Source organism: Typopeltis vanoorti, chromosome 14 (assembly GCF_054136105.1).
Source record: "Typopeltis vanoorti isolate ZY-2024b chromosome 14, IOZ_Tvanoo_1.0, whole genome shotgun sequence".
In the NCBI taxonomy this organism is placed as follows: domain Eukaryota; kingdom Metazoa; phylum Arthropoda; class Arachnida; order Uropygi; family Thelyphonidae; genus Typopeltis; species Typopeltis vanoorti.
The window spans coordinates 72,807,166-72,834,604 of NC_143562.1; the positions used below are offsets into that span (position 1 = coordinate 72,807,166).

A 27,439-nucleotide genomic window follows, 5' to 3' on the forward strand; every position below is an offset into this window, starting at 1 on the left:
AAGTTGAGATTGGTAGTCCATACTCTAGATCAGGGGTGGGGAACCCCTCGCCTGCAGACGAAATTTCGCCTGCGAGTCTATTTCAATTTGCCCCTTTGCTAATGTACTCATATGTACATCAGCACACTACATACACTATATATAAGAGTTAAAATTTTCCAGTTGCCCGCAGAAGTTTTTAAGTTAGCAATTTTCGCCCTTGATACTAAAAAGGTTCCCCCACCCCCCCTGCTCTAGATACTCTTTCATGTAGGATCAGATGGAAGAAAACATCCATATTACATAGCAGTCTGAGAGACTATTTTTAGAATTGAGTGATGTCGATTCTAAAAAATCTCTGAAGCATTCTTCCAACCTTAACAAGTATGGTTGCATTAATTTACCAAAGATCTGGAAGACAGCGGTGCTTAAGGGTCAAAGCTGTATAACTGAGAGGAGACCTCCACATAGCATTTAAAGGAATGCAGAGAACTGACCAGGGCTTCTGACCTAATGTCCAGCTTCATGGTGTACCCTGAAAAGGTGGACATACTGAATGAATGAGGATGGGCTGGCAATTTGGGGTTTAGCCGACCAAATTGTATTCTTATTAGCATAAACCACAAATAAAATGATGGTATGACATGACAGAATTTCATGCTGCCTGGGGTGGTGTCGCCCATTTAAACAAGGCCCCCATTGTTTTCGCTAGGGAACCAGGGAAAACAGTGAAAAGTCAGCTACTAAAAGAAATCCTGAAACATATCCCAACTTTTAATATCACCAGAGTTAAAAATCAGTACTATCAACATAAGAAGCCTGAATGGCAAAGAAATGGAACTGGCTGAGGAATTGGGTAAGTACAGATCGATATAATAGTGATGACTGAAACAAAAAAGACAAAAACTGGTGAGATCTTTCTAAGCAATAAATACAAAATGTTATATTCAGGCAGTAACAATCAAATGCAATAAATGGCAGGCAATATCAAGTAGAGTGATGTGAGCAAATATCAGAATGGGGAACTGGACAATGAGACTTATTTGTGACTATGATCTCACAGAAGATACTACTAAGGTAGAATTGGAGGAAATTTTTTGAAGCTTTAGAGAAAGCAACTGACACAATGAAAAAGAAAAAGTTGGTCCTTGTTGGGGATCTAAATAGCAGAGTAGGAAATTATTGCAAGATATATATGAAACATTTGGGGAAAATTTGGAAAAAAGAGCAAAGCTAATAATAATGGAAAGCACCTGTTGGATTTCTGCTCAGGACCTGGACTGGTTATTACTAACACAATCTTCCAACATAAAAATGTGCACAAATTTACATTTGGGACTGGTTTCAGAGGATTGGAGTAGAGCTTTCATAGTGCCTATATACAAAAACCGAAATAAAACTGAATGTGAGAATTACAGAGGTATTTCCCTGCTGAGTGTTCCTAATAAAATTTACACAAGTATACTTGAGAAATGGTTGAGAAGGAATTGTGGAAGGGAAAGTTGGTAAAGAACAGGCCGAATAGAGTCTGTCAGGATCAGATTTTCAGTTTGTAACAAATAGTTGAGAAATCATTGGAATATAACAAAGATCTGTATTATATAGTAAATACATACAACAAGGTGCCAAGAAAAAAGTTATTCAAAACGTTAGTTATATGGTGTCAATGGGGCATTATATCAAGCAATACTTAGTCTTTATTTGAGTTGTAAGTCAGCAGTTAGAATTGAAAGAAGTACAGGCAGATGGTTTGATAAGATGCAAGATATAAGATAACAGATAACGATGGACATTATCCCCTCTGTTATTCATTATCTATGTGGATTCATTATCCAATTGAATAACTGTTGTATAAATTTGGTATGAAAATCAGCAATAACAAGACAAAGACGATGAAAATAGGCAGAAGCATTGAAAATAGCAACTATATTGTGAATAGAGAACCTATAGAACAATTGAAACATTTCAGCTACTTAGGTACGATTTTTAGTGAAGACAGTAAATCAAATATGGAAATAAACAACAGAATCAACACTGGTATGGTAGGAAGTCAAATAAATAAATTTATATGGAATAAGAGAGAAATTAGTCAAAACAGTAAATTACTGTATACGAGACAGTGTTTAAACTAATTTTAACTTATGGATCTGAGAGCTGAGTTAGAAATAAAACACTTGACCAGAGACTAGAGATCACAGATATGAGAATCCTGAGAAAGATTAGGGGGCATGAACAGATGGCATCAGTGGCAATATCATATTAAAAAACGAGGATATTAGGAAAGAACTTGACATTGTCAGCATCCAGGAATGTGTTAGCAGAGCTAATCTCAGGTTGTATGGTCACTTAAGCAGAATGGGGAGGAATGATTAGCAAAACAAGTGTTCTCTGCCAGGTTGGCAGGAAAAAGACCCAGAGGAAGACCAAGATATAGGTGGATTGATACAGTAAAATGTGCCTTAGAAGACAGAAGTATAAGATTTGATAATGTTGGAGTCTTGACAGATAACAGATTGATTTGGAGGAAAATTGTTGATAAAAAGTTATTAATGATGTAAGTTTTTCATGTAGTACTATCATAATAACCTGTACACCTGTTGATGGTACATGTCAGGAATTTGATGATGATGATGATAAGATCTGGAAGACCATCATTTTAAGACCTGATAGCCTGACTTCTCTAAATTGACTTGAGTTATCCAGCCCATAGAGGATGCTGTGTAAGGATTAGTTCTGTTTTCAGTTAATTTGAATTGATTTTCATAATTATTTAGTTCAGTGCTGTGTGCGCATTATAGAAGACCAGTAAAATATTGCTAATTTAATGTGTTTTTCCTCCCTTGGTGTTGTTTATGTTAATATTCATAATAATGTGAAGCATTATCATGAATACCATATTATATTTTGTTCCCTTGATGATGGAAATTTCAATTTTCTGAAATATTGAAAGTATTAATTAAATATATTTTAGTTAATATATTTGTCTATGTTGTAATTTCCTTAAAAAATACACTTTTGAATAACCAATGTATAAGCCTTACTACCAGAATAAACACATGCACACAAAATGACAGGTTGCAAAACCTATAATACACTTGTGTGTATGTAGGCAAGAATTAAGGGAGAAGAAACTTTTTTTCGATAACTGGAGGTTTATTTTGAATATTTGTTGGGGAACACTTCATGAGTTAGGCCATTCCAGAGAATAAAGGCAATTAGAATAATAGAGGAAGAGAATCGGATTCCATGGGTCTGAATCAAAACTATAAAAGGATGTTGGGCAACTACTGATCATGTTATAACATGCTCAGTGGAAAATAGAAAAATGATGGATACCAGTTTAATAGCGGATTGCCCATGGAAATTGTGGAAGAGACAATTAACCTTAAACATACCATATGTGATATGTGAGACAGTGGCTGAAAGTGAGTCAGTAAGAGAGTAACAGTTTTAGATATTTAGTGGGATGTTGTGGAATGGTGGTCCCTTACGGCAGGAAATGAAAATTGGTGAGGAGCAGTTTGGATTTATGCCAGGAAGAGGGACAACGGATGCAATATTTGCGCTAAGGCGATTGATGGAGAAATATAGAGAGATGCAAGTGGATCTGCACATGGTGTTTATAGATCTGGAAAAGGCATACGACAGAGTGGCCAGGCAGGAGGTATGGAGGTGTATGAGGAAGAAGGGGGTGTCGGAGAAGTACGTGAGGTTGGTGAAGGAGATGTATGAGGGAACAGAAACTCAGGTCAGGTCTAGTGTCGGCATGACAGAAGGGTTCCCTATTGTCGTAGGGCTACACCAAGGGTCAGCTCTGAGCCCCTACCTCTTTGACCTGGTCATGGTTGTACTAGTGGAGGATGTCAAGAAGGAGGCACCATGGAGCATGCTGTTTGCCAATGACATTGTTCTATGCAAATCATCCCGAGAGAAGCTTGAAAATACCCTGGAAGAGTGGAGAAAGGCATTGGAGAAGAGTGGCATGAGAATTAACCGGGTGAAGACTGAATATATGTCAACGGGGAGTGACGAGGATATCGTCATACGACTCCAGGGTGAAAGGCTAATTTCAGGGAAGAATTTCAAGTACCTTGGGTCGGTTGTCGAGAGGAATGGTGACCTGGATGAGGAAATACAGCACCGAATAACATGCGGTTGGATGAATTGGAGGAAGATGAGCGGGTTTCTGTGCAACAAGAGAGTGAGTTGTAAGAGGAAAGGAAAGCTCTATAAGATGGTGGTGAGGCCTGCGATGCTCCATGGTGCGGAGACATGGCCTATAACCAAGGCACAGGAGAGGAAGATGGAGGTAGCGGAGATGCGGATGTTGAGATGGATGAGTGGTGTGACAAAGAAGGACAGGATAAGGAATGACTACATCAGAGGGACAGTTAAGGCGGGACGAATTGGCAAGAAGATACAAGAAAGTAGGCTGAGGTGGTTTGGACATGTTGAGAGGAAGGGTGAGGAGTATGTTGGTAAATGAGTGGAGTATATGGAGTTGGAGGGAAGGAGGAAAAGAGGCAGGCCCAAGCTCAGGTGGAGGGATAAGATGACAGAGGATCTTAGGGAGAAAGGATGGAGTCCGAAGGACGCCCTGGACCAGAGAACTTGGAAGAGGAAGGTTAAAGATTGGTGCCCCGACCCCATTTAACATGGGATAAGGCAGAGTGAAAGAAGAAGTGGGATGTTGTTTACAGGTCAAAAGATGCAGATGCAGGTGATTCTGAAATGCTCATACAGGTTCGACTGGTGAGTGACAGGAGGGCGTTAACAATGGGTGATTTTAACTACGGAAGCATTGATTGGAAGGAACATAATGTGTGTGTGAGTATAGATTGAATAACCATTTGATAGGAATTTTGAAATAGTAATTGATAACCATTTAAAATTAATATCTATTGAAAATGTATGTAACAAGGAATCTTTGTTACATTTTCAATAGATAATTTTAAAAAGAATCAGAAGTCAAGCAGCTTTCAGAGATTAACTGTACACTCAACTATATAAATATTCAAGACAAAATTAAAAAAAGCTTAAAGACAACAACCAAACCTTGTAGGCAGGGTCTGAAATAAATATTGACTGATTCAGAGGCATGAGGTGAATGTGTATGCAAGGACAGAAAAACAGAACTCCATAAGGAACTCAGGAAATTAAAGAGACAGTTATGGAAAAGAAGAATTGGTAACAAAAATTTCTAGCAGTTTGTCAGTGTGCATAAAAGTAGCTGAACAAAAGTCATGCAAACTGTTTGGTAAGACTATAGAAAGTAAATATTAGGAAGGTGGCAAAATGTTCTGGAAGCTATTGAAAAAGTTTAGAAATGGAGTCAAGAATACTACAAAAAGAATCAGATGAGTGGCATGAAACTGAAGATAAAGTGACAGAACAATGGTAGAAAATAATTAAGTGGAATGTAAGCAAGGGGTACCTATCAATAGTTGAGGTGGGGGGGAGACTATCAAAAACCTGAAATGTGGAAAGGCAGCGGGAGTGGATGATGTTTGACCAGAAATGCTCATGTATGGAGTTTTGCATTGGCTGCAGTGCATAATTCAAAAGGCCTCATCAGAAACTTAAATTCCAAATGATAGAGTAGAACTCAGCACAGATCCATAAGAAGGAAAATAAAATTGAATGCTGTAATTACAGAAGAAAGTTCAGATAAGATTTATGCAAATATACTTAAGAAAAAGTTAAGAAAAATTGTGGAAGGGAAACTTGGAGAGAAAATAAAGGTTGTTAGATCAGGTTTTTCACTTTAAGACAAATAGTTCAGAAAGAGGAATATAACAAATATCTATATTTAATTATTTAAAATGAAGAGCCAATAGGCTTCATATCGGCGATGTAAAACATTATTTAAATTAAGGGGATATTAAATCCCACATTGTTTTAAAAATGAATAAGAAACTCAAAGATCGGAATCAAAGAGTTTCATGCTGAATTTAGTATAACTATAAACATATCGGCGACTACTAGCGTAAGCTAAAGCACGTAGTACAAATTAGGGCAACTCGTTGCAAAGGTGGAGAAAGTTCTGATCATAATGTAAAACCCGATGGGGTTTAGTCGCCGATATGTTTATAGTTATACTAAATTCAGCATGAAACTCTTTGATTCCGATTTTTGAGTTTCTTATTCATTTTTAAAACAATGTGGGATTTAATATCCCCTTAACTTAAATAATGTTTTACATCGCCGAAATGAAGCCTATTGGCTCTTTATTTTAAATAATTTATGGGTGCACCTTTTTGACAACTCGTATAGCAGAGTATATAAGTTCTTTTCACTATATCCTTAGTATTATACTTTGGTCTAGCTACTCACTGATGAGATCTCAATAAAGATCGAAACCAGTCTGGGTAGTGACCTCCAACCATTATTATTATTACTATTATTACGGGCAACTCCAGGGAGTCATTAGACTCATCGAGGGAGGCCCCAAATCATATTCATCACAACCATTTGACATTCATACAGTATCTATCATACCTCGCCTTAAACTCATTCACTGTCACAGCATCCACCACAGATTCAGGGAGCGCATTCCACTCATTCACTACTCTAAAAGTAAAGAACCCAGCTCTAACACCTTTACTAACCACACTTTTGCCCAGTTTCCATGGATGTCCCCTAGTCCTCCCACAACCAGCCCTGTTCTCAAAAATATCTTCTGAATTAATTTTATAGAAACCCTTCAGTAATTTGAATGTCTCAATCATATCTCCCCTCCTCCGCCTATCAACCAATTTTTGCAACCCACAAATCCTCAACCTGTTCTCATACGGTTCATTCCACAGACCTGCTATCATCTTGGTCACTCGCCTCTGGATCCTCTCCACCTCCTCCCCATCAAGAAGAAACCTAGGTGACCAAATCTGAGCACAGTAGTCTAGATGGGGTCTTATCAAGGCTCGATACAGAGGAACAGTAACCTGCTTGTCTCTGCTTGTCAACGTATTCTTCAGCAACCAAGTGTTTTGATGAGCTGTTTTGGTCACTTTTGCAATGTGTCCCCTAAATTTCAATTCCTTATCTACCAACACTCCTAAATCTCGTGCCTCATCAATTTCCTGGAGCACGGTTCCACCAATGCAGTAAACTGCCGCCAATCTTTTCACCCCAAAATGCATAACCTTACATTTTGCCACATTAAACTGACATCCATTCTCCTTAGCCCAGACCTCCAATCTATCCAAATCATCCTGCAAAATTTTGACGTCATCTGCATTCACTATTGCCCTACCCAACTTCGTATCATCCGCAAACAAATGAACTGTTCCTCTCAGATCATTTCCTATATCATTTATGAACAAATTAAACAGCAGTGGTCCAAGAACAGATCCTTGTGGCACACCACTAGTCACAGGCCGTCTTGTGGACTCTACTCCCGAGTAAACCACTCTCTGATATTTCTCCGTCAACCACCCTCCTATCCATCTCACCAACCCTATGTCCATTCCCATATGCTGCAATTTACTGATTAGAATCCCATGTGGAATCCTGTCAAAGGATTTGGCAAGGTCCAGTAGAATCACCGTAAACCCATTACCCTTATCCAGTTCAGCCGTCACTGTGTTATAATACGTGAGCAAGTTACTGAGGCATGACCTACCCTTCACAAAACCATGCTGTCCCCGATACAGTATCCCATTTTCTTCTATCCAATCTTGTATTTTCCTCTTGACTATTTTCTCTAAGACCTTGACAATGATTCCTGATATGCTAATCAGTCGGTAATTTACAACAGCAGTCTTGGAACCACCTTTATGCAGTGGAACTATTTTCCCCTCTTTCCACCCGCTCGGGACTAACCCAAACCCGAGACTCAAATTAAACAAAATGGTCAAGGGTACTGACAATTCTTTAGCTGCTTCTCGTACAACACGAGCTGGTATACCATCCAATCCCACAGATGTATTGACATTGAGGTTATGCAATAGACTACTCACCTCCACTTCATTAACCACAATTCCCGTATAATCTACTGGTTTATTCGTTTCTGCAATGTCACCACCTGGATGATATACTTTTGCAAAGTGCTCACTCAGTAACTCAACTATCTCAACTGATTCAGTTACCTCCCTACCATCGGCATTCTTTAAAATCAATCTTCTATGTACATTTTTCCTTTTACTTGCTACATATCTAAAAAACTGTTTAGGATTCTCTTTAGCCTGCATGGCCAATGTTCTTGCGTAATCCTTTTTTGCTTTTCTTACCACACTCGTCACCCTTCTGGCCTGCGCTTTATACTGTTCATGTGCCTGCCGGTCACCCTTCTCCTTAAATTCTCTCCATAGTTGTTTCTTTTTTTGCAACTCAAGCTTAATGGTGTTATTCATCCATTTAACCCCTACTTGATTTATTATTCGGACTCTAGGTATACAGTCAGCCATTGCTTCATGCAAGCACTTAACTACCTCCCATGCACTATCAACTTCTAGTCCTTGCAGTTGTACATGCCATGGCACTGAACCAATCAAACTCCTAAGCTTGTCATACTTTCCAGCCCGATAATTCCACATATACCCTGTCTTAATTGAAAATTCTACACCTTTAGCCACCTCCCAAGTTAAGACCCTATGATCACTCTCACCGATTGGTGGCAATATGGTCATATTTGTTACAGCCAAATCCTCAGATGTAATTACTAGGTCAAGCACTCTCTGACCCCTAGTATTTTCCATTACATGCTGTCGCAGATAGTTATCCCTTAATAACCGCATAAAATCCAGTTCCTTCCTCCCGTGTGTCCTCTCCTCACTCCAATCAATGCGACCATAGTTGAAATCTCCCATAATAATCACCCTCCTTCCACCCATTTCTTCTATTTGCTTGTGCATACTGTCACCACCATCTTTTCCATCTCCTGGTCTATAGCAGCACCCAATTGTATATTTAGTTCTGCTAGCCACAATCTCACACCAAATGGCCTCAAATGTGCTCTTTTCTCTATCCTGCAATTCAACTTCTATTCTCCTTGGCTGGAGCTCATCAGCTATCATCAACAATACTCCTCCCCCCATTTTATTCTCTCTGTCATTCCTGAACACACTATACCCATCACATTCAATCCCACTAGTTATATCATCTACGGTCAGCCATGTTTCACTAATACCTATAACCTGTGGTCTGGAAGTGCCAACCATGGCCAAAAACTCTTCCTTCTTGTTCCTAATACTCCTAGTATTAGTGTACATGAATTTAAGACCCCCATTAGCCCCAATCCTACCTTGATGCCTTATATTAACTATCCCACTCAGATTTGTTGTCCTTATTTGCTCTGGCATATTATATTCATTCTTACATTCAACTGCCTCCATAAGGACTGTATCTCTACTCCCCCCCCCCTAACAAATCTAGTTTCCCTGAATTTGCACATCCACTACATTCAGCAACACTTTCTCAAGTCTTCTTACACCATAACCATTCAAATGCAAGCCATCCATCTTATATAGATCCTTTCGCCCATCAAACTCACTCCACACATCCACAAATTCCACACCACTCGTCATACATAACCCACGCATAAAGTCATTTGCAATTATAGCCCTCCTTTTAAACATTTCACTGTCATACCGTGGCAAAAGACTAATCATTCTAACTCTCTCACTCTTTTCTTTTGCTACCTCAAACAATTCATTCAGGTCTTCTATCATTTCCATTTTATCTCCTTTCAAATCATTCGTACCTGCCACAACAATCATTTCTTTCACCCTTTCCTTTTGCTCTCTAATAGATGCGGTTATGTCCTTTATAGTCGCACCTGGTTGGTACGATTTTGTCAAATCCTCTACTAACACACCTCGTACTAACGAGTCTCCATACAGCACTCTATCCTTCATTTTGTTCATGTTCACATTCATACGTCTATTTTTCCTGTCATACCTTTTATTATTGGTTGGTTCATTCAGTCTACTTTTGTTCATGCACTCTAGCTGCTGTTTTGCTCTTTCTATCGCACTATTCAACAACGCGATCTCACTCAATGCATCTATCTCATCTTTTTTGTTCTCTGAGAAACCATTTATACTATCATTCACACTTTCTACATGAGATCTCAATAAAGATCGAAACCAGTCTGGGTAGTGACCTCCCACCATTATTATTATTACTATTATTACGGGCAACTCCAGGGAGTCATTAGACATAATGTATAACATCGTACATCTCCTAGGAGACGGGTTTTACATTATGGAAAATACTAAGAATTGCGATCAGAACTTTCTCCACCTTTGCAACGCCCTAGTTTGTACTATGTGCTTTAGCTTATGCTAGTAGTCGCCGATACGTTTATAGTTATACTATATTCGGCATGAAACGCTTTGATTTTGATCTTTGAGTTTCTTATTCGTTTTAAAACAATGTGGGATTTAATATCTCCTTAATTTAAATAATCTATATTTAAGTTTTATAGATCTGGAAAAGACATGTGACAAGGTATCAGAGAAAAGCTGTTTATAACACTAGGACTATTACTTGATAAGACAGTATATCAAGTAATAGTCTATGTTGGGGTTGTAAATCAGTAGTTATGACTGAATAAAGTACAGGAAGGTGGTTTGATGTAAAATCATGAGACAGAAGCACATGTTAGCTGTGCTGTTATTCATTAATTACATGGATCGTATTACGAAAGGAAGTGGTTTCAGAATTTGGAGATATTCAGCTCGACTTTTTTCTTTTCACTGCAGCTCTGCAGGATTTCTTATCTAAAGTGAAAAACTGCTGTAACACATTTGGTCTGGAAATCCGCAATAAAAAAAAAGACAAATTATGCATATGGGTAGTAGAATCAAAAGTGCTTCTTAATGGGGAACTTATAGAATATGTAATACATTTCAGAAAATTAGATAATTCTTAGCAAAGATAGCAGATTAAATATAGAAATAGACAACAGAATAAGCAAAGCTGGTGTAGTGAGTACTCAATCAAATAAATTTATAAGGAATAAAAGATAAATTAGTGAAAACACTAAACCCGCTGTATACAAGGTAGAGTTCAAACCAATGATCTCAGAGCTGGATTAGAAATAACGTTTATAAAGAATAAAGCAATTATGAAGTTTAATGATACACTCTTCGTGAAGTACTGTCATACTAACCTGTATGATCCCTTGAGAGTACATATCAGGAATTGGGTGGTGATGAAGTTTAGTGATACTCAAATTATGTTAATATTGAATTCTAATGACTAATAATGATTATATGGCTAAAATGAATGCAATTTTTTTTTTTTTTTATATACATATAGGTACAATTCTTTGTGGTGTTGGATTAATATCTGCCATTTTTGTGAGTTTTTTAGACAAATGGGGAGCTCAGCAGTTAGGTTGTTTTAATGAATTAACACAGCAGTCAAAAGGAGTAGTAAGTATTGTACAGTAATTTAAAAAATTAACTATTGTTTAAATGTATAATGAATTGGAATTGATGTTGTAAGCATACCATTGATGTATTTTGTAATATTTGAATTGATCCCCCCCCCATTTATTATTATGCTGATCACAGACATGAGAATTCATCCACCTTATAATACTGATAATACTATGGATTAGTGACTAATGTGATTCTTGATTAGTTTGGTTAAACATTTCCATTATTATCATTTATTATATCCATTATTATCGTTTGAGTTGTATTTGCAATATTTGCTGTATGGCCCTTGAACATCAACTTGCTATTTACTAAAACTCCATGATCCCTAGCCTGATCAGCATAATTCAAATATGGTCTTCCTTTAGTAAATTCATGCTGTTTATTGCAAAGTGTAGATTCTCTGTCAACCCATTTCAATATGCAGTTACTAACTATTCCAAAATCTTCACACCACTCCAGAGATTACTAATAGGTTGATAGCTGGACACATCATTTTTTGCACTACTCTTGTATGAAAAGATTATCATATATTTTTTCCACTGCTGTGGAATCTTCCCATTTCCAATGCTAAAATTATATAGCCTGGTTAGATTAACAGCCCAGTTCAGCTGAACACCCTTTTAGCATCAGTGCTGATATTCCATTGCCTTTTATTGATGAATTATTATTCTGTTTATGTAACAGCTCTAGTACCTCCTCCTCCTCATATACCTAAGTTTATTCATCTATATGCAGTAGAATTATTCTCTCATACTCATTCTTTCTTTTACTTGCAACACAACAATAGAATTCTTTTGAGATGTCTTTAGTTTGCAGATCCAATTTCTTTTCATATTCAGAATTAGTGTATAATATCTGTAAGTCTTCTGAATGCTCATTATAATTTTTATCACTGACATCATCTTCATATATATGATATTCCTTCCACATCAAAAGTGATTTGAATGATTGCACATCCGTTTCACTTCCATCCTGTTTATTCTTTGATTTCTAGGTACTCATTCCAATATTATATCATTTAAGTATTTTTAAAATGCTTTCCATGCAGTGCTCATATTCTTCCCATCTAGCAAATGATATCATAGGTTCAGCATGTAACATTTCTGAATGAAACATCCAGAAACTTAGGCACTTTCCAAGTCAGTACAGCATAATCACTGTCATCAACCCTCAAGCAAAAGAGTCATGTCTTTAACTACCCCCCCCCAACTCATCATTATCATTAAATTCCTGACATGTATCCTCAAGGAATGTACAGGATATGATTGTACTACATGAAAAACTTGCATCATTACTAACTTCCTATTTACAATTTTCCTCCAAATCAATCTATTACCTATCAAGACTACAACATTATCAGATCTTATATTTCTGTTTTCTAAGGCACTTTTTATTGTATCAATCCACCTATATCTTGGTCTCTTTCCTGCCAATCTCGTAGAGAACATTTGTTTTGCTAATCTTTCCTCTCCCATTCTGTTTAAGTGACTATACCACCTGAGATTAGCTCTGCTAACACATTCTTGGATGCTAACAATGCCAAGTTATTTCCTAATATCCTCATTTTTAATACGATATTGCCATTGATGCCATCTGTTTGCATTATTAATCTTTCTCAGGACTCTGTCTGTGGTCTCTAGTCTTTGGTTAAGTGTATTTTTTTCTAACCCAGCTCTCAGATCCATAAGTTAAAATTGGTTTGAACACTGTCTTGTTTACAACTAATTTATTGTTTTGACTATTTTCTTTCTTATTCCATTTAAATGTTATATTCAGGCAATGACAATCAAGGAAAAGAAGGAGTAGCCATAGTATTCAACACAAAATACGAGGCTAATCTTCTTGAATGGTAGTCAGTCTCAAGTAGAGTAATGTGGGCAAATATGAGAATGGGGAACTGGACAATGAGACTTATTTGTGCCTATGGTCCCACAGAAGGTTCTACTAAGGTAGAAGTGGAGGAATTTTTTGAGGCTTTAGAAAAAGCAACCGACACAATGAAAACGAAAAAGTTGGTCTTTGTTGGGGATCTAAATAGCAGAGTAGGAAATGATTGTGAGACATACAAAAATATTTTGGGAAAATTTGGAGAAAAGAGCAAAACTAATAATAATGGCAAATATCTGTTGGATTTCTGCTCAGGACATGGACTGGTTATTACTAACACCATGTTCCAACATAAAAATGTGCACAAATTCACATGGAGAGAAGAGGCAAGGAATAAGAAAAGTCTCATTGACTATGTTATTGTTGATAGTGATGTTTTCTCCCTGGTGCAGGACACCAGAGTGTACAAAGGATTTGAAATTGGAAGTGATCACTATTTAGTCTTGAGCAGGATAAAATTGAATTTTATATTCAAAAGAATAACATGTAAGAAAGTTTTAAAGCGAATAAAAGTTGAGCAGCTCTCAGATGTGAACTGTAGACTAAAATACATAAAGATTATTGAAGAAAAAATGAAAGAGTTTGAGAACAGGAATCAAATCTTGGAAATTCAGTGGCAAACTCTGAAGAAAACATTGATTGATTCTGCCAGAGAGGCATGTGGTGAGGTTGTCTGCAAGGATAAAAAAAACAGAACTTCCGCTGGACACAGGAAGTTAAAGAGGCAGTGAAGGAAAAGAAGAAAGCATATCAAAAGTTCCTGTCAAATAAGTCAGCTTGTGCTCTTAGAGAATATAGAGAAAAATGCAAGAATGCTAAACACTCTGTAAAACTAGCTAAACAAAAGTCATGGGAGGACTTTGGCAAGAATATAGAAAATAAATATCAAGAAGGTGGCAAAATATTCTGGAGGTTGTTGAAGAAGCTTAGGAATGGAGGAAAGAGTGCTGTAAAAGGAGTTAGAGATGATAAAAGTGACATGAAAACGGGAGAAAAAGATATTCTTGACGTATGGAGTAATTACTTTGAAAAACTGCTAAATGAAACAAGCAGTGATGACAGCACAATGGTAAAAAAACACTGACCAGGCATGCAGTCAGGAATACATATCCATACTTGAAGTAGAAAAAGCCATCAAAGACTTGAAATGTGGAAAGGCAGCAGGAGTAGATGATGTTCGACCAGAAATGCTGAAGTATGGTGGTATAAGAGTTTTACAGTGGCTACACTGCATAGTTCAGAAAGCATGGACAGAGGGACGAATTCCCGATGATTGGAGTAGAGCTCTCATAGTACCCATATATAAAAAGGGAAATAAAACTGAATGTGAGAATTACAGAGGTATTTCCCTACTGAGTGTTCCTGGCAAGATCTATGCAAGTATACTTGAGAAACGGTTGAGAAGAATTGTGGAAGAAAAGTTGGTGAAGAACAAGCTTTTCTTCACCAAGACAGCCTCTATTTGGCATGGATTCAGGCCAAATAGAGGCTGTCAGGATCAGATTTTCACTTTACAACAAATAGTCGAGAAAGCATGGGAATATAACAAAGATCTGTATTTAAGTTTTGTCAATTTGGAAAAGGCATATGACAAGGTGCCAAGAGAGAAGCTGTTCAATACGCTGCAGTTATATGGTGTCAATGGGGCATTATATCAAGCAATACTTAGTCTTTATTTGAATTCTAAGTCAGCAGTTAGAATTGAAGGAAGTACAGGAAGATGGTTTAATGTTAAATCTGGTGTGAGACAAGGATGTACATTATCTCCTCTGTTATTCATTATTTATGTATGACAGAGAGGAGTTTAGAAGGAGGGCCATAATCGCAAATGACATTATGCGCAGGTTATGCAGACGGTGTGGTGTGGAATGAGTTTCATGGGCGAAAGGACTTATACAAGATTGGCCTGCATTTGAATAGACTTGGTGTGCTGTGACTGGAAAAAGTGTTGCTGAATGAAGTGAAAATGGATGTGCAGAACCAGGGAAACTAGAACTACCAAGGAGGGGGGGGGGAGTGGATATGCAAACTTCAATGAGACAGTTGAGTGTAAAAATGTATATAATGTACCCGAGCCAGCACTAAGGACAAAAAATGGGAATGGGACATTTAGAATAACGCATCAAGATAGGGGTGGGACAAAGGGATCACTGCATTTCATGTATACTAATGCCAGGAGTATTAGGAACAACAAGGAAGAATTTTTGGCCTTGATTAGCTCTTCCTGGCCACAGGTTATTGGCATTAGTGAAACATGGCTGACGGAAGATGATATAGTTAGTGGGATAGAATATGTAGTTTATAGTGTGTTTAGGAGGGACAGAGAGAATAAAATGGGGGGACGGGTGTTATTGATGATAGCTGATGAACTGCAGCCAAGGAGAATTGAAGTTGTATTGCAGGATAGTGAAAGGAGCTCATTTGAGGCTATTTGGTGTGAGATTGAGACTGGCAGAATAAAATATACAATTGGGTGCTGCTATAGACCAGGTGATGGAATAGATGGTGGAGATAGTATGCATAAACAAATTGATGAAATGAGTGGAAGGAGGGTAATTATTATGGGAGATTTCAACTATGGTAACATTGATTGGAAGGAGGAGAGGACACATGTGAGGAAGGAAATGGATTTTATTCAATTATTAAGGGATAACTATTGAGACAGCATGTAACTGAAAAGACTAGGGGTGTGAGAGTGCTTGACCTGGTAATAGCATCACACAATTTGACTGTAATGAATATGACCATGTTGCCACCTATTGGTGAGAGTGATCATAAGTTTTTGACCTGGGAGGTGGCTAAAGGTGTGGAATTTTTGATTAAGACAGGGTATGTGTGGAATTACCATGCTGGCAAGTTTGACAAGCTTAGGAGATTGCTTGGATCAGTGCCATGGCATGTACAACTGCAAGAGCTCGATGTCGATATAGCATGGAAAGTGGTCAAGGAGCATTTACAGGAGGTTATGGCTGATTGTATACCTCTGGTCTGAATAGTAAAACAAGTAAGGGTTAAAGGGATGAATAACACCATTAAGCTTGAGCTGCAAAAAAAAAAGAAACAACTGTGGAGGGAATTAAAAGAAAGGGGTGACCTGCAGGCACACAAACGGTATAAAGTGCAGGCCAGAAGGGTAACGTGTGGTAAAAACAGCAAAAGCCAATTATGGAAGGAAACTAGCTATGCAAGCAAAAGAGAATCCCAAACAGTTCTTTCAATATGCTGCAAGCAAGAAAAAAACTGTACATGGCAAAATGATTTTAAGGAATGATGATGGTAAGGAGGTCACTGAACCAGTCGATATAGTGTTGTTACTGAGCACGCAGTTTGCAAAAGTATATCATCCAGGTGGTGACATTGAAAAAATGAAGGAACCATTAGTTTATACGGGAATTGAAGTGGAGGTGAATAGTCTATTACAGAACCTTAATGTGAATACATCTATGGGATTGGATGGTATACCGGCACGGGGTCTTGCGTGAAGCGGCTAAGGAATTATCAGTGCCCTTGACCATGTTGTTTAATCTGAGTCTCAGGTCTGGTTTAGTCCCGAAGGCATGGAAAGAGGTGAAATAGTTTCACTGCATAAAGGAGGATCCAAGACTATGGTGACAAATTACTGACCGATCAGCATATCAGGAGTCATTGTCAAGGTCTTGGAGAAAGTAGTCAAGGGAAAAATACAGGAATGGATTGATGAAAATGAGATACTGTACAGGGGACAGCATGGCTTTGTGAAGGGTAGATCATGCCTCAGTAACTTGCTCAAGTTTTATAACAAGGTGACGGCAGAACTGGATAAGGGAAATGGGTTTACAGTGATACTGCTGGACCTGGCAAAAGCGTTTGACAGGATACCACATGGAATTCTAATCCGTAAACTACAACATATGGGATTGGATATACGGTTGGTGAGATGGATAAGTGGGAGATTGATGGAGAGATATCAAAGAGTAGTTTATTCTGGAGTAGAGTTCAAAAGATGGCCTGTGACTAGTGGGGTGCCACAGGGTTCTGTTCTTGGACCATTGCTGTTTAATCTGTTCATTAACGATATAGGGAAGGATCTAAGTGGAACAGTTCATTTATTTGCTGATGATGCAAATTTGGGTAGGGCGATAGTGAATGCAGAAGATGTCAAAGTCTTGTAGGATGACTTAGATAGATTGGAGTTCTGGGCTAAGGAGAATGGATGTCAATTTAATGTGACAAAATGTAAGGTTATGCATTTTGGGGTGAAAAGATTAGCAGCAGTATACCACATTGGTGGAACTGTACTCCAAGAGATTGATGAGGCCAGGGACTTGGGAGTGTTGGTGGATAGGGAGATGAAGTGTAGGGGGCACATTGCAAAAGTAGCTAAATCAGCTCATCAACTCACTTGGTTGTTGAAAAATACCTTGACGAGCAGAGACAAGCAAGTTATTGTACCTCTGTACCGAGCCCTGATAAGACCTCATCTCGACTACTGTGCCCAGATTTGGTCACCTCTGTTCCTTCTTGATGGGGAGGAGGTGGAGAGGATCCAGAGGTGCGTGACTAAGATGATAGCAGGTCTATGGAATGAACCATATGAGAACAGGTTGACGATTGTGGGTTGCAGAAACTATTTGATAGGCGGAAAAGGGGAGATATGCTTGAGACATTCAAATTGCTAAAAGGATTCTATAGCATTAATTCAGAGGATATTTTTGAGATCAGGACTGGTGGTGGGAGAACTAGGGGACACCTATGGAAGCTGGGCAAGAGTGTGGTTAGCAGGGGTGTTAGAGCTGGGTTCTTTACTTTTAGAATGGTAAATGAGTGGAATAAGCTGCCAGAGTCTGTTGTGGGTGCTATGACAGTGAGCGAGTTCAAGGCAAGGTATGATAGATACTGTGAGAATGTCGGATAGTGGTGTGGACATGATGTTTAGGGCCTCCCTCGATGAGCCTAAGGACTCCCTGGAGTAGCCCGAAATAATAATAATCTATATGGATCACATTATGAAGGAAAGTAGTATTAAACATGATATATTAAAATTGGAGATGTTAATGTCAGCTTTTTGGTTTATGCAGATGATGTTATACTTCTAAATAAATCTGCTACAAGTCTGCAAGATTCTCTGACTAAATTGAATAACTGTTGTAATAGATATGGTATGAAGGTCAGCAATAAAAAGACAAAGGCAATGAAAATAGGCAGAATCATTGAAAATGTCAATCAACTGTGGTGCGAATGGAGAACCTGTGGAACAAGTAAAACATTTCAGCTACTTAGGCACGATTTTTACTGAAGATGTTAAATTAAATATAGAAATAGACCACAGAATCAGCAAAGCTGGTATGGTGGGAAGTCAATTGAATGAATTCATATGGAATAAGAGAGAAATTAGTCAGAACACTAAATTAGCTGTATACAAGACAGTGTTCAAACCAGTTTTAACTTATGGATCTGAGAGCTGGGTCAGAAGTAAAACACTTGACCAAAGACTAGAGACCACAGATATGAGAATCCTGAGAAAGATTATAGGCGTGAACAGATGGCATCAGTGGCAATATCATATTAAAAACGAGGATATTAGGAAAGAACTTGACATTGTCAACATCCAGGAATGCATTATCAGAGCTAATCTCAGGTGGTATGGTCACTTAAACAGAATGGGCGAGGAAAGATTAGCAAAGCAAGTGTTGTGTGCCAGGTTGGCAACAAAACGTCTCAGAGGAAGACCAAGATATAGGTGGATTGATATGGTACAAAGTGCCTTAGATGATAGAAATATAAGATCTGATAATGTTGGAGTCTTGACAAGTAACAGACTGATTTGGAGGAAAATTGTAGATAGGAAGTTAGTAATGATGTAATTTTTTTTTTTTCATGTAGTACTATCATATTCTGTACACCCCTTGAGAAAGAAAAGTTAGAAAGTGAAAATGGTTAGTTTTTATCAAGATACAATGCTAGTGAGTTAAGACGGGGGGGCCTGACGCAGATTGCAAAGGATTCAATGCTTATGTAAAAAAAATGGGTTTGCATTTTTCGAGGTATGGGGTGAGTTTGATGATAGAAATGACTAGTGTAATAAGGAATGCCTGCACCTGAATGGATTTGGCATTAGGTAACTAAAGAAATTATTTATTGGAATGAGACCTATTGCAGAGAGTCAAGGAAGTAGATCATCTTGGGAGAGACACTGAGAATGAAATTTGCAGAATGCAGCAGCAGTGACATTGTAGTTGTTTAGGTAGTACAGCTTCACGAGCAAGACACGTTGGGGCTAGGTTAGTGCCATCACTGTGGATGGTATTGACAACAAGAAGGCTGGCCTGGTTGTCCGAGCGGTTAGGAGAATTTCTAACCACTCAGAAAAATTAAGAGTTACAAAATGTTAGAAAAATTAAAAATCCCATGCCCATCTTTTTAAATCCTCCTTTCACCTTCCAAGTTGTGTGATATGCGTATTCCATGCATTTCGTGTTTACAATGCTTCTGTTGGTGAATTTTTTTTTTTTTTTAGGTATCGCTTCTGCATAACACACAATGTATTCTTGCAAAGTTTTGCAGTATTTGGATCTCTGGATGGAGCTTCACAAGCCCTTAAACAGGGTTACTTTAATTTTGATCACCTTGTACCACCATGTTTTCTATACAGCTTATGCATCAAATTGTTTGCTATCATAGACCTTCTTAATTCCTTGTTATGATATCTAGGTAATGTACTATTTTTAATTTCTCACTTGTCTCTCTCTTGCTTCTCATAACAGTCATTTTATATTCTCTTCTCTCTCTTGCTTCTCGTAACAGTCATTTTATTTTCTCTTCTCTCTGTTGCTTCTCGTAACAGTCATTTTATATCCTCTTTTGCACTGTATTTATAAACGGACAAATTGCTTAATTTGTAAACAGGCATTTTTTTATTTTTATTTTCTGCTTTTCAATTATATTTGTTAAATTTTTCATAATTAGCATCTGGAGAACTCAAAGTAATTGCAGGGTCATTGATTCCATGTATTATAATTCAATCACCATACCATATAATACCCTTATTTTTATAATTGATTTTACCTACCTGATTTTCGTTACGTTATTCTAGAAGAAACTAATTAGGGTTAGCGATCTTGAGTTCTAGTAAATAAGAAATTAAAGTTCAGGGGCCATGTAAATACAACTTGGAAGATAATTGCATTGCTAAAACAAATATTGACATCTAAGGATAAGGAAGACATTTTGTCTCTTTACAAAGGTTCGATATGATCTCACCTGGATTATCGTGTGCAGATACAGTGAAGCGTATAGGAGAGTACTAAAATGATATTGGGACTGTAGAATGTAGTTACGAGGAAAGATTGAGAATTGATGGACTGCAGACAGGGGAAAGAGGGATGATGATGATAGAGACCTACAAACTTCTGAAAAGGTCATTCTTGGATACCAGTGTATTTTTCATTTTATGGAGGATGACGAGAGAATGAGAGAACGTCCTGCCCTGGAATTTAGCCATTTCTGATAATTGCTTTTTTTATTTTAGTTATATTTTCTGTTCTCCTTTCTAGCTCTTTTTTCTATTCCGTTTTTTTAAAGTTTTCTTTTGCTGCTTTTATCAGGATTTGTTTCAGATTTACTATTCCTCCTCTGTCACATGATTTTCTGTGGTTTGTGATTTTTCATCACTGCATTTTTGATGGCACTAACTAGTATGGGAATCTTCCAATAATGAATATTATTGTTATTATTTGCTAACTTTCATAGAGCCAACAGAGGAGGCCTGCTCAACCAGCAACATGTCTATTATAATGAGCTTTGAAGTTTGCTAGAACAATTTGTTCCCATGACATTGCTCTCACTGCTGAACTTTCACACCTGCATCACACCTTCCTGACCAATAGCTATAATCCCCATAAGATAGATAAAATACTAAATGTTCCCCCAAAATCCCCCCCCCCCCACTATCTACCACAGAAGGAAAAACTATCACCATCTCATACATTAAAGGCACATCTGAAAAGATATCTAGGGTGCTTAACAAACACCAACTACTCACTGCATTTAAACCTTATATGAAATTGGCAACTCTCATCCATTCACCTAAGGACATATTCTCTCCTTTGTCACATCCAGGAGTCTATGAAGTGCCCTGTTCATGTCATTGAGCCTACTGTGGACATCCCCCTCAGTGAACACAAACAATATATCCGGCACTTTCACTATGGCAAGTCGGGTCTGCCAGACCACGCTTTGGATACCCCCCCCACACACAGGATCAATTAGAAAAAAACAAAAGTACTGCACAGAAGATTTTACAAGTCAGAGAGGTTGTTCCTGGAATCAACAGAAGCCTTGAAACATCCAAACCTCTACAAGTATGGCTGTATAAATCTACCAAAGATTTGGGAGACAGTCATCCTAAGACCAAATTAGTATCTGTTTTTTTTTTTTAAACTTAGATGGCACCTAATTAGGACTTTAGTCTCTGTGTTACACGCTACAATTACTCATACTAGTCCCACTATTACACCGGATTGCGGTTGTCTTGCTACTGTAACAAACTTTGTTTGTATGGTCTGAAGATGCTGGATATAATACCAACGAAATATTAGCATTTAAGTTAATAAATAGTTATTTTCTTATCAATCTGTGTTCGCATCTATACCGTTAAAATCCAATCATTATGAGCTTTGAAGTTATTTACACTACCTGCACTCACAATGCACTCAGGCAGTGCATTCCACTCACTATCAACTCTCCATGTAAAAAATCTATTCCTCGCTTCCTTCTTCACTACATCCCTATACAACTTACAGGGATGGCCCCTCATTCTTTACATCCTAACATACACTTTTTTTGTAATTTCTTCTGTATTAATCTAGTAGAATCCCTTAACTAACTTGAAGGTTTCTATAATATCTCCAACTCTGTAATTTGCATTCTCTCAAATGCTTTTCATAACCAAACACTCGAGAGTCGTGATATCATTTTGGTTATTCGTCTTGGACCCCCCTCTAGTGTTTCCACATCACGATGAAAATTAAATAACCGAATCTGAGCACAATAGTCCTTATGTGAACTGACCAATGCCTATGCACCATCACCTCCTTATCCCTACATGTCAATGTACTTTTTATCATAGCAGCAATATGATGTGCAGTCTTTGCAAACACATGTAATGTGCCCTCAGAACTTCACTCCATCATCACTCCAAGATCCCGAATCTCATCCACTTCTTGAAGTACAGCTCCATCAATACAGTATGTAGCCTTATATCTCTGTATCCCAAAGTGTAACAGCTTGCATTTATTAACATTAAAGCTGCAACCCCACTCATTTGTCCAAACTAAAAGCCTATTTAAATCTTCCTGTAGAGAATTAACATCAGCACAACTCTTGATAATACTACCTAACTTTGCATCATCACAAACATTTGAAGATCCCCAATCAACCCCCAAGAAATATCATTAACAAACAAGTTAAAGCAGGAAGGGGCCCAAAAACAGAACCCTGAGGCATGCTACAGGTAACTTCCCTTTCTGAGACATTGCTCTATCACATAACTTGCTGGTATCATTCAGAGAGCCAGTCTCCAATCTATCTACTAACCAATATACTATCTATTCCTATCCTCTGCTGCTTGTACCCCCCTCCCCCACTTATGTGGTAATCTATCAATTGCTTTTCAAAGTCCAAGAATATCGCTGTATATGATTCTCCCTTATCCAACACATTTGTCACCTTATCATAAAACATAAGCAGATTGCTAAAAACGAGACCTGCTCTTCACAAACCCATGCTGAGCATCATAGAGAATTTTATAGTCATCAACCCAATCCTGTATTCTATTTTTAACCTATTTTCCCAACACTTTGATCACAACTGCAGACACACAGACCGCTCTATAATTGAAAACTTCTGTTCTCAAACCATGCTTGTAGAGAGGTATTATTTTGCCTTCTTTCCATGCCTTAGGAACTTTACTTATTGCAAGACTCTTACTAAATAACCAGGACAAGGGTATAACTAACTCTTTTGCACATTTTTTAAAAATACATGATATGTCACCATTTCCAATCTAACCCGAGCAACACTTGATATACCTCCGATTCTTTCACCTTTAATTCTCCTAATTCTTGTCTCCCTTCTACATGTTGCACAGCATCATTCATGCGATTATGATATACACTGATGAAGTGTTCGTTAAATAATTCCACTATATCATTTGCTATGATTACTCTGCTACCATATCTGTCCACCAGTATCATCATCATCTTCTCTTCCGTCTAAGACGGGTTAAGTCTTCTGTTGAGCAGGATCTTCCAGTTTTCTCTATTCCTTGCTGTTCGAAAAAGTTCCTTATGTTCTGCATTCCAAGATGTTCTTTATTAATTTCAGCCAGGTAATTCTTGGTCTTCCGGGTCTTCTTTTTTCAGTTGGAAAAGTATTGATTAGGACGTTAGGAAGTCTGTCTGCGTCCATGCGTACAGTGTGTCCAAACCATCTCAGTTGTTGTTTTCTAATTTTTTCTATTATTGTCTTTTTATACAATAGTTCTTGTCTGACTGTGATGTTTGTTTTCTTTTCTATCCAACTTGTTCTGTTTATTTTTCTTAAGCATTTCATTTCAAATGCCAGCAGTTTTTTCTCCTCTCTTTTTTTAACTGTCCATGCTTCTGCTCCATAGATAACTGTTGGTATAATTATTGCTTCATATAATTTGATTTTGGCTTGCTTAGATATCTTGTTTGTTTTCCAGATTTTCTGTAATTTTCCCATGGTGGTCCATCCTATCGCTATTCTGTGTTTGATTGTTTTGAGTTCATCTATTGTTTCTGTTAGTTTTGATCCAAGGTATATGAAGTTGTCTACTTGTTCTATTTGTTCTCTGTTTAGGGTTATGGCTGAGATGGTAGTTTCGTTCCTCCCTATTTTCATCACTTTTGTCTTTTGTATATTTATTGTCATGTCATATGTTTTACAGGTTTTCGTTTAGCTTGTTGATCAACTTTTGTAGTTCATTTAGGGTTCTTGCAAGAAGAACGAGATCATCTGCATATTTGATATTATTTATGTTTAAACAATTGACATTGATTCCAGGCTCATTGTCTATTGCCTTCTTTACAACTTCTAGATATATGTTGAATAGGCATGGGGATAATGAGCATCCTTGCATTACTCCTTTTTGGATCTCTATGGGTTCTGTTGTGAGTGTGCCCTTTTTAATTATTGCATTTGTCTTAGAGTAATATTTTATCAGAAACTGTATTATATATTTGTCTATTGCTTTTTCTAGTAGAATTTTAAGAAGGATTTCTCTGTTGATGTTATCAAAAGCTTGTTTAAAGTCCACAAAACAACAATATAGGTCTTTATGGTCTTCCCAGCTGAGCTCTGCTAGTTGGTGCAATGTGAAAATTTGGTCTATTATCATTTCTTCATATGTGTTTTTTAATCTATTTTGTATAATTCTTATGAATATTTTATAGGTGTGAGGAAGTAAATTGATTGGTCTGTAATTTCTGCAGTCTCTTTTGTCTCCTTTCTTGTATAGTGGTATGATCTTTCCAGTTGTCCAGTCATCTGGGATCTCTCCTGTTTGTAGTATTTTATTGAATAGGGTTGTTAAATATTCTATTGATATGCTGCCTCCATATGACCACAGTTCAGTAGGGATAGTATCAATGCCTGGTGCTTTATTGTTTTTCATCTGTTTTATTGCGTATCTAACTTGTAAAATTTTTGGGTGATCATTATTTTCTTCTATTGTCGGCATTGTAGCTTTGTTTCCTTGGTGGAATATAGTCTTAAAATGGTTTGACCAGATTTTTCTTATATATTCAATATTCCTGGTTTCAGTCATCTTGTTGTTTATCATTGTTACTGCTTTTGCTGAGAATTCCTTTGTAATTTCTCTTACAGTATCATGGAAGACTTTTAGGTTGTTTTGTTGGTATGCTTCTTGGCATTTCTTAGCTTTTTCTTCTAACCATTTTTCTTTGGCTTTTTTGCATAGGTTATCAACTTTATTTTTTAGTGCTCTGTATTTTTCTCTATTCTCTTCATTGTTTTGTTGGTTTACAAAGTATCTTAGCCTCTCTTTTCTCTTCTATGGTAGCTATGATTTCTTGGGTTATCCACTGTTTGTTTATTTTGGGTTTGGAACCTAGAGTGTCTTTTGCAATTGATAATACTGTTTCTTTTCCTTCTTCCCAGTATTTTCCACTGTTCTGGAAAATGGAGGGTTTTAATTTCAAGCACATCTGTTCTAAAAATCGACTTGTGCTTGAGCTATCTTTTAGTTTTGATAGGTTGATGTTTTCTTCTTTTCTGATATTGTTTTTCCTGTTGAATTTTATCTTCACTTTGGCAGTTAATATTTCGTGGTCAGTGTCAAAATCAAAACTTCTTAATGTTCGTACATTATTTACTGATCTTTTCCATTGTTTGTTTATGATGATATAGTCTATGCAGTTCTTTACCATCTGGTAAAGAACTGCATATTACCATCTGGGGATGTCCATGTATATTTATTATTAGGGCGTTGATAGAACAATGTGTTTGTAATCATTAGATCATTTGCTTTACAGAAGTGGAGTAATTGTTCTCCTCTGTCGTTAAGCTCTCCGTATCCAAATTTTCCCATCACATCTTTTTTGTCTGCTGTGAACTGTCCTATTTTAGCATTAAAATCTCCCATCACTATCATGAGTTCTCTATTTTTGGGATTATCTATTTCCTGTTGTAGTTCTTCATAGAAATTTTCTATTTCTTCCTCTGAATGGTTACTGTCTGGTGCATATATTTGGATTATTTTAATTGTTTGACCTTTTTCTTTTGCTTGAAGTTTGGCTGTGATTATTCTAAGAGACACTGGGTTTATTTCAATTACTGAGTGTGTAAGTTTCTTTTCAATTAATAATGCAACTCCTTCTCTGTGTATGTTATCTTTTCTTCCTGAGAAGTACAGTCTTCCTTCTGGTAAATCCATGAATCCATCTCTGCACCAATGTGTCTCTGATAAACCTAAAATACTCCATTTTAGTCTTTTAAATTTTCCTGGACTAATTGCAATTTTCCAGGTTGGTATAGTGATCTTATGTTGAGAGTGGCTACATGTTTCACATCCTTGGCTGACCACATTGCTGATTTCTTACCTACTCTATGTGGTCTTCGAGTAGGTGTATCGGTTGTCCCGTATGCAGTAGCACTATCTCAGTTTGTAGACTTTCTCCTGCTCGTGAAAGTTACTGGCATAATAATGTAGCCAGCTTGCCATGCCTCTGCTACATCCTTTGGTCCACGGCTCTTTATTCAGAGCAACCCATTTGGGTTTCCGCCACCCTGGGGACGCGCCTGGTAGGAGTGTGGTCTCCCACAAGATCCACCAGTATCAACCTGCTAAATTATTTTGACTTTTGCTTGCCACATAGCAGAAAACATCCCTTGGATTAGCTTGACCTGACTGGCCAATCTCCTCTCATATTCTACTTTTTCTTTTCTAACCACGCTTGTCACTTTTCTGGCCTGCACTTTATATTCTTCATGCATCTGTTCACTGCAAACTATCTCATACTCCCTCCATAATAACTTCTGTTGTAACACTGTTTGCTTGATTTCACTGTTCATCCATCTCACTCCTACTTTATCTATTTGTTTAACTCTTGATATACTGTTATGCATTGCTTATGTTAGATACTACCTTATAATTTCCCATGGACTGTCAGCATCTTTTCTACACAATTCATCGACACAATGTATTGATGCTAGTTGACTACAAAGCTTCTGATAATCACCCAACTTATAATTCCACATATAGACCTCTTTATAACAATTTTTTTCTGTTTGTCTACCTTCCAGTCCAATTCCTCATGATCACTTTCACCAACAGACAGCAGTGTTGATATCTCATTCACAGCCACATCCTGTGAGGATATCACCAAACCCAACACCAATAAACCTTGTTGCTTCCATCACATGCTGCTTTAGATAGTTATCCCACAGAAACTCAACAAATTCACTCTCCTTGTTATTATGCGCTATATCTTCTTTCCAATCCACATTCCTATAATTAAAATCTCCCATTAGGATCAACTTCCTTTTACTTGCCCAACTAATTTGTTTAAGCATTTTACAATCAATACTCTCCACATTCCCTGGCCTATAACAGCATCCTATTAGATATACTATTCTATTGATCTCAACTTCGCAGCAAATAGTTT

At 37.4% G+C, this 27,439-nt stretch overlaps 1 protein-coding gene across 2 annotated transcripts in view; it reads left to right on the forward strand.

The window, feature by feature from the left end:
- LOC150099658 (lysosomal dipeptide transporter MFSD1-like) overlaps positions 1-27,439 on the forward strand; it is a 258,890-nt gene that overhangs the window by 102,989 nt on the left and 128,462 nt on the right. For both annotated transcript variants that reach the window (XM_090403622.1, XM_090403623.1), the window contains exon 7: positions 11,242-11,357. In XM_090403622.1, the coding sequence (XP_090259748.1) occupies positions 11,242-11,357 (116 nt within the window). The remainder of the gene's footprint in view (positions 1-11,241; positions 11,358-27,439) is intronic.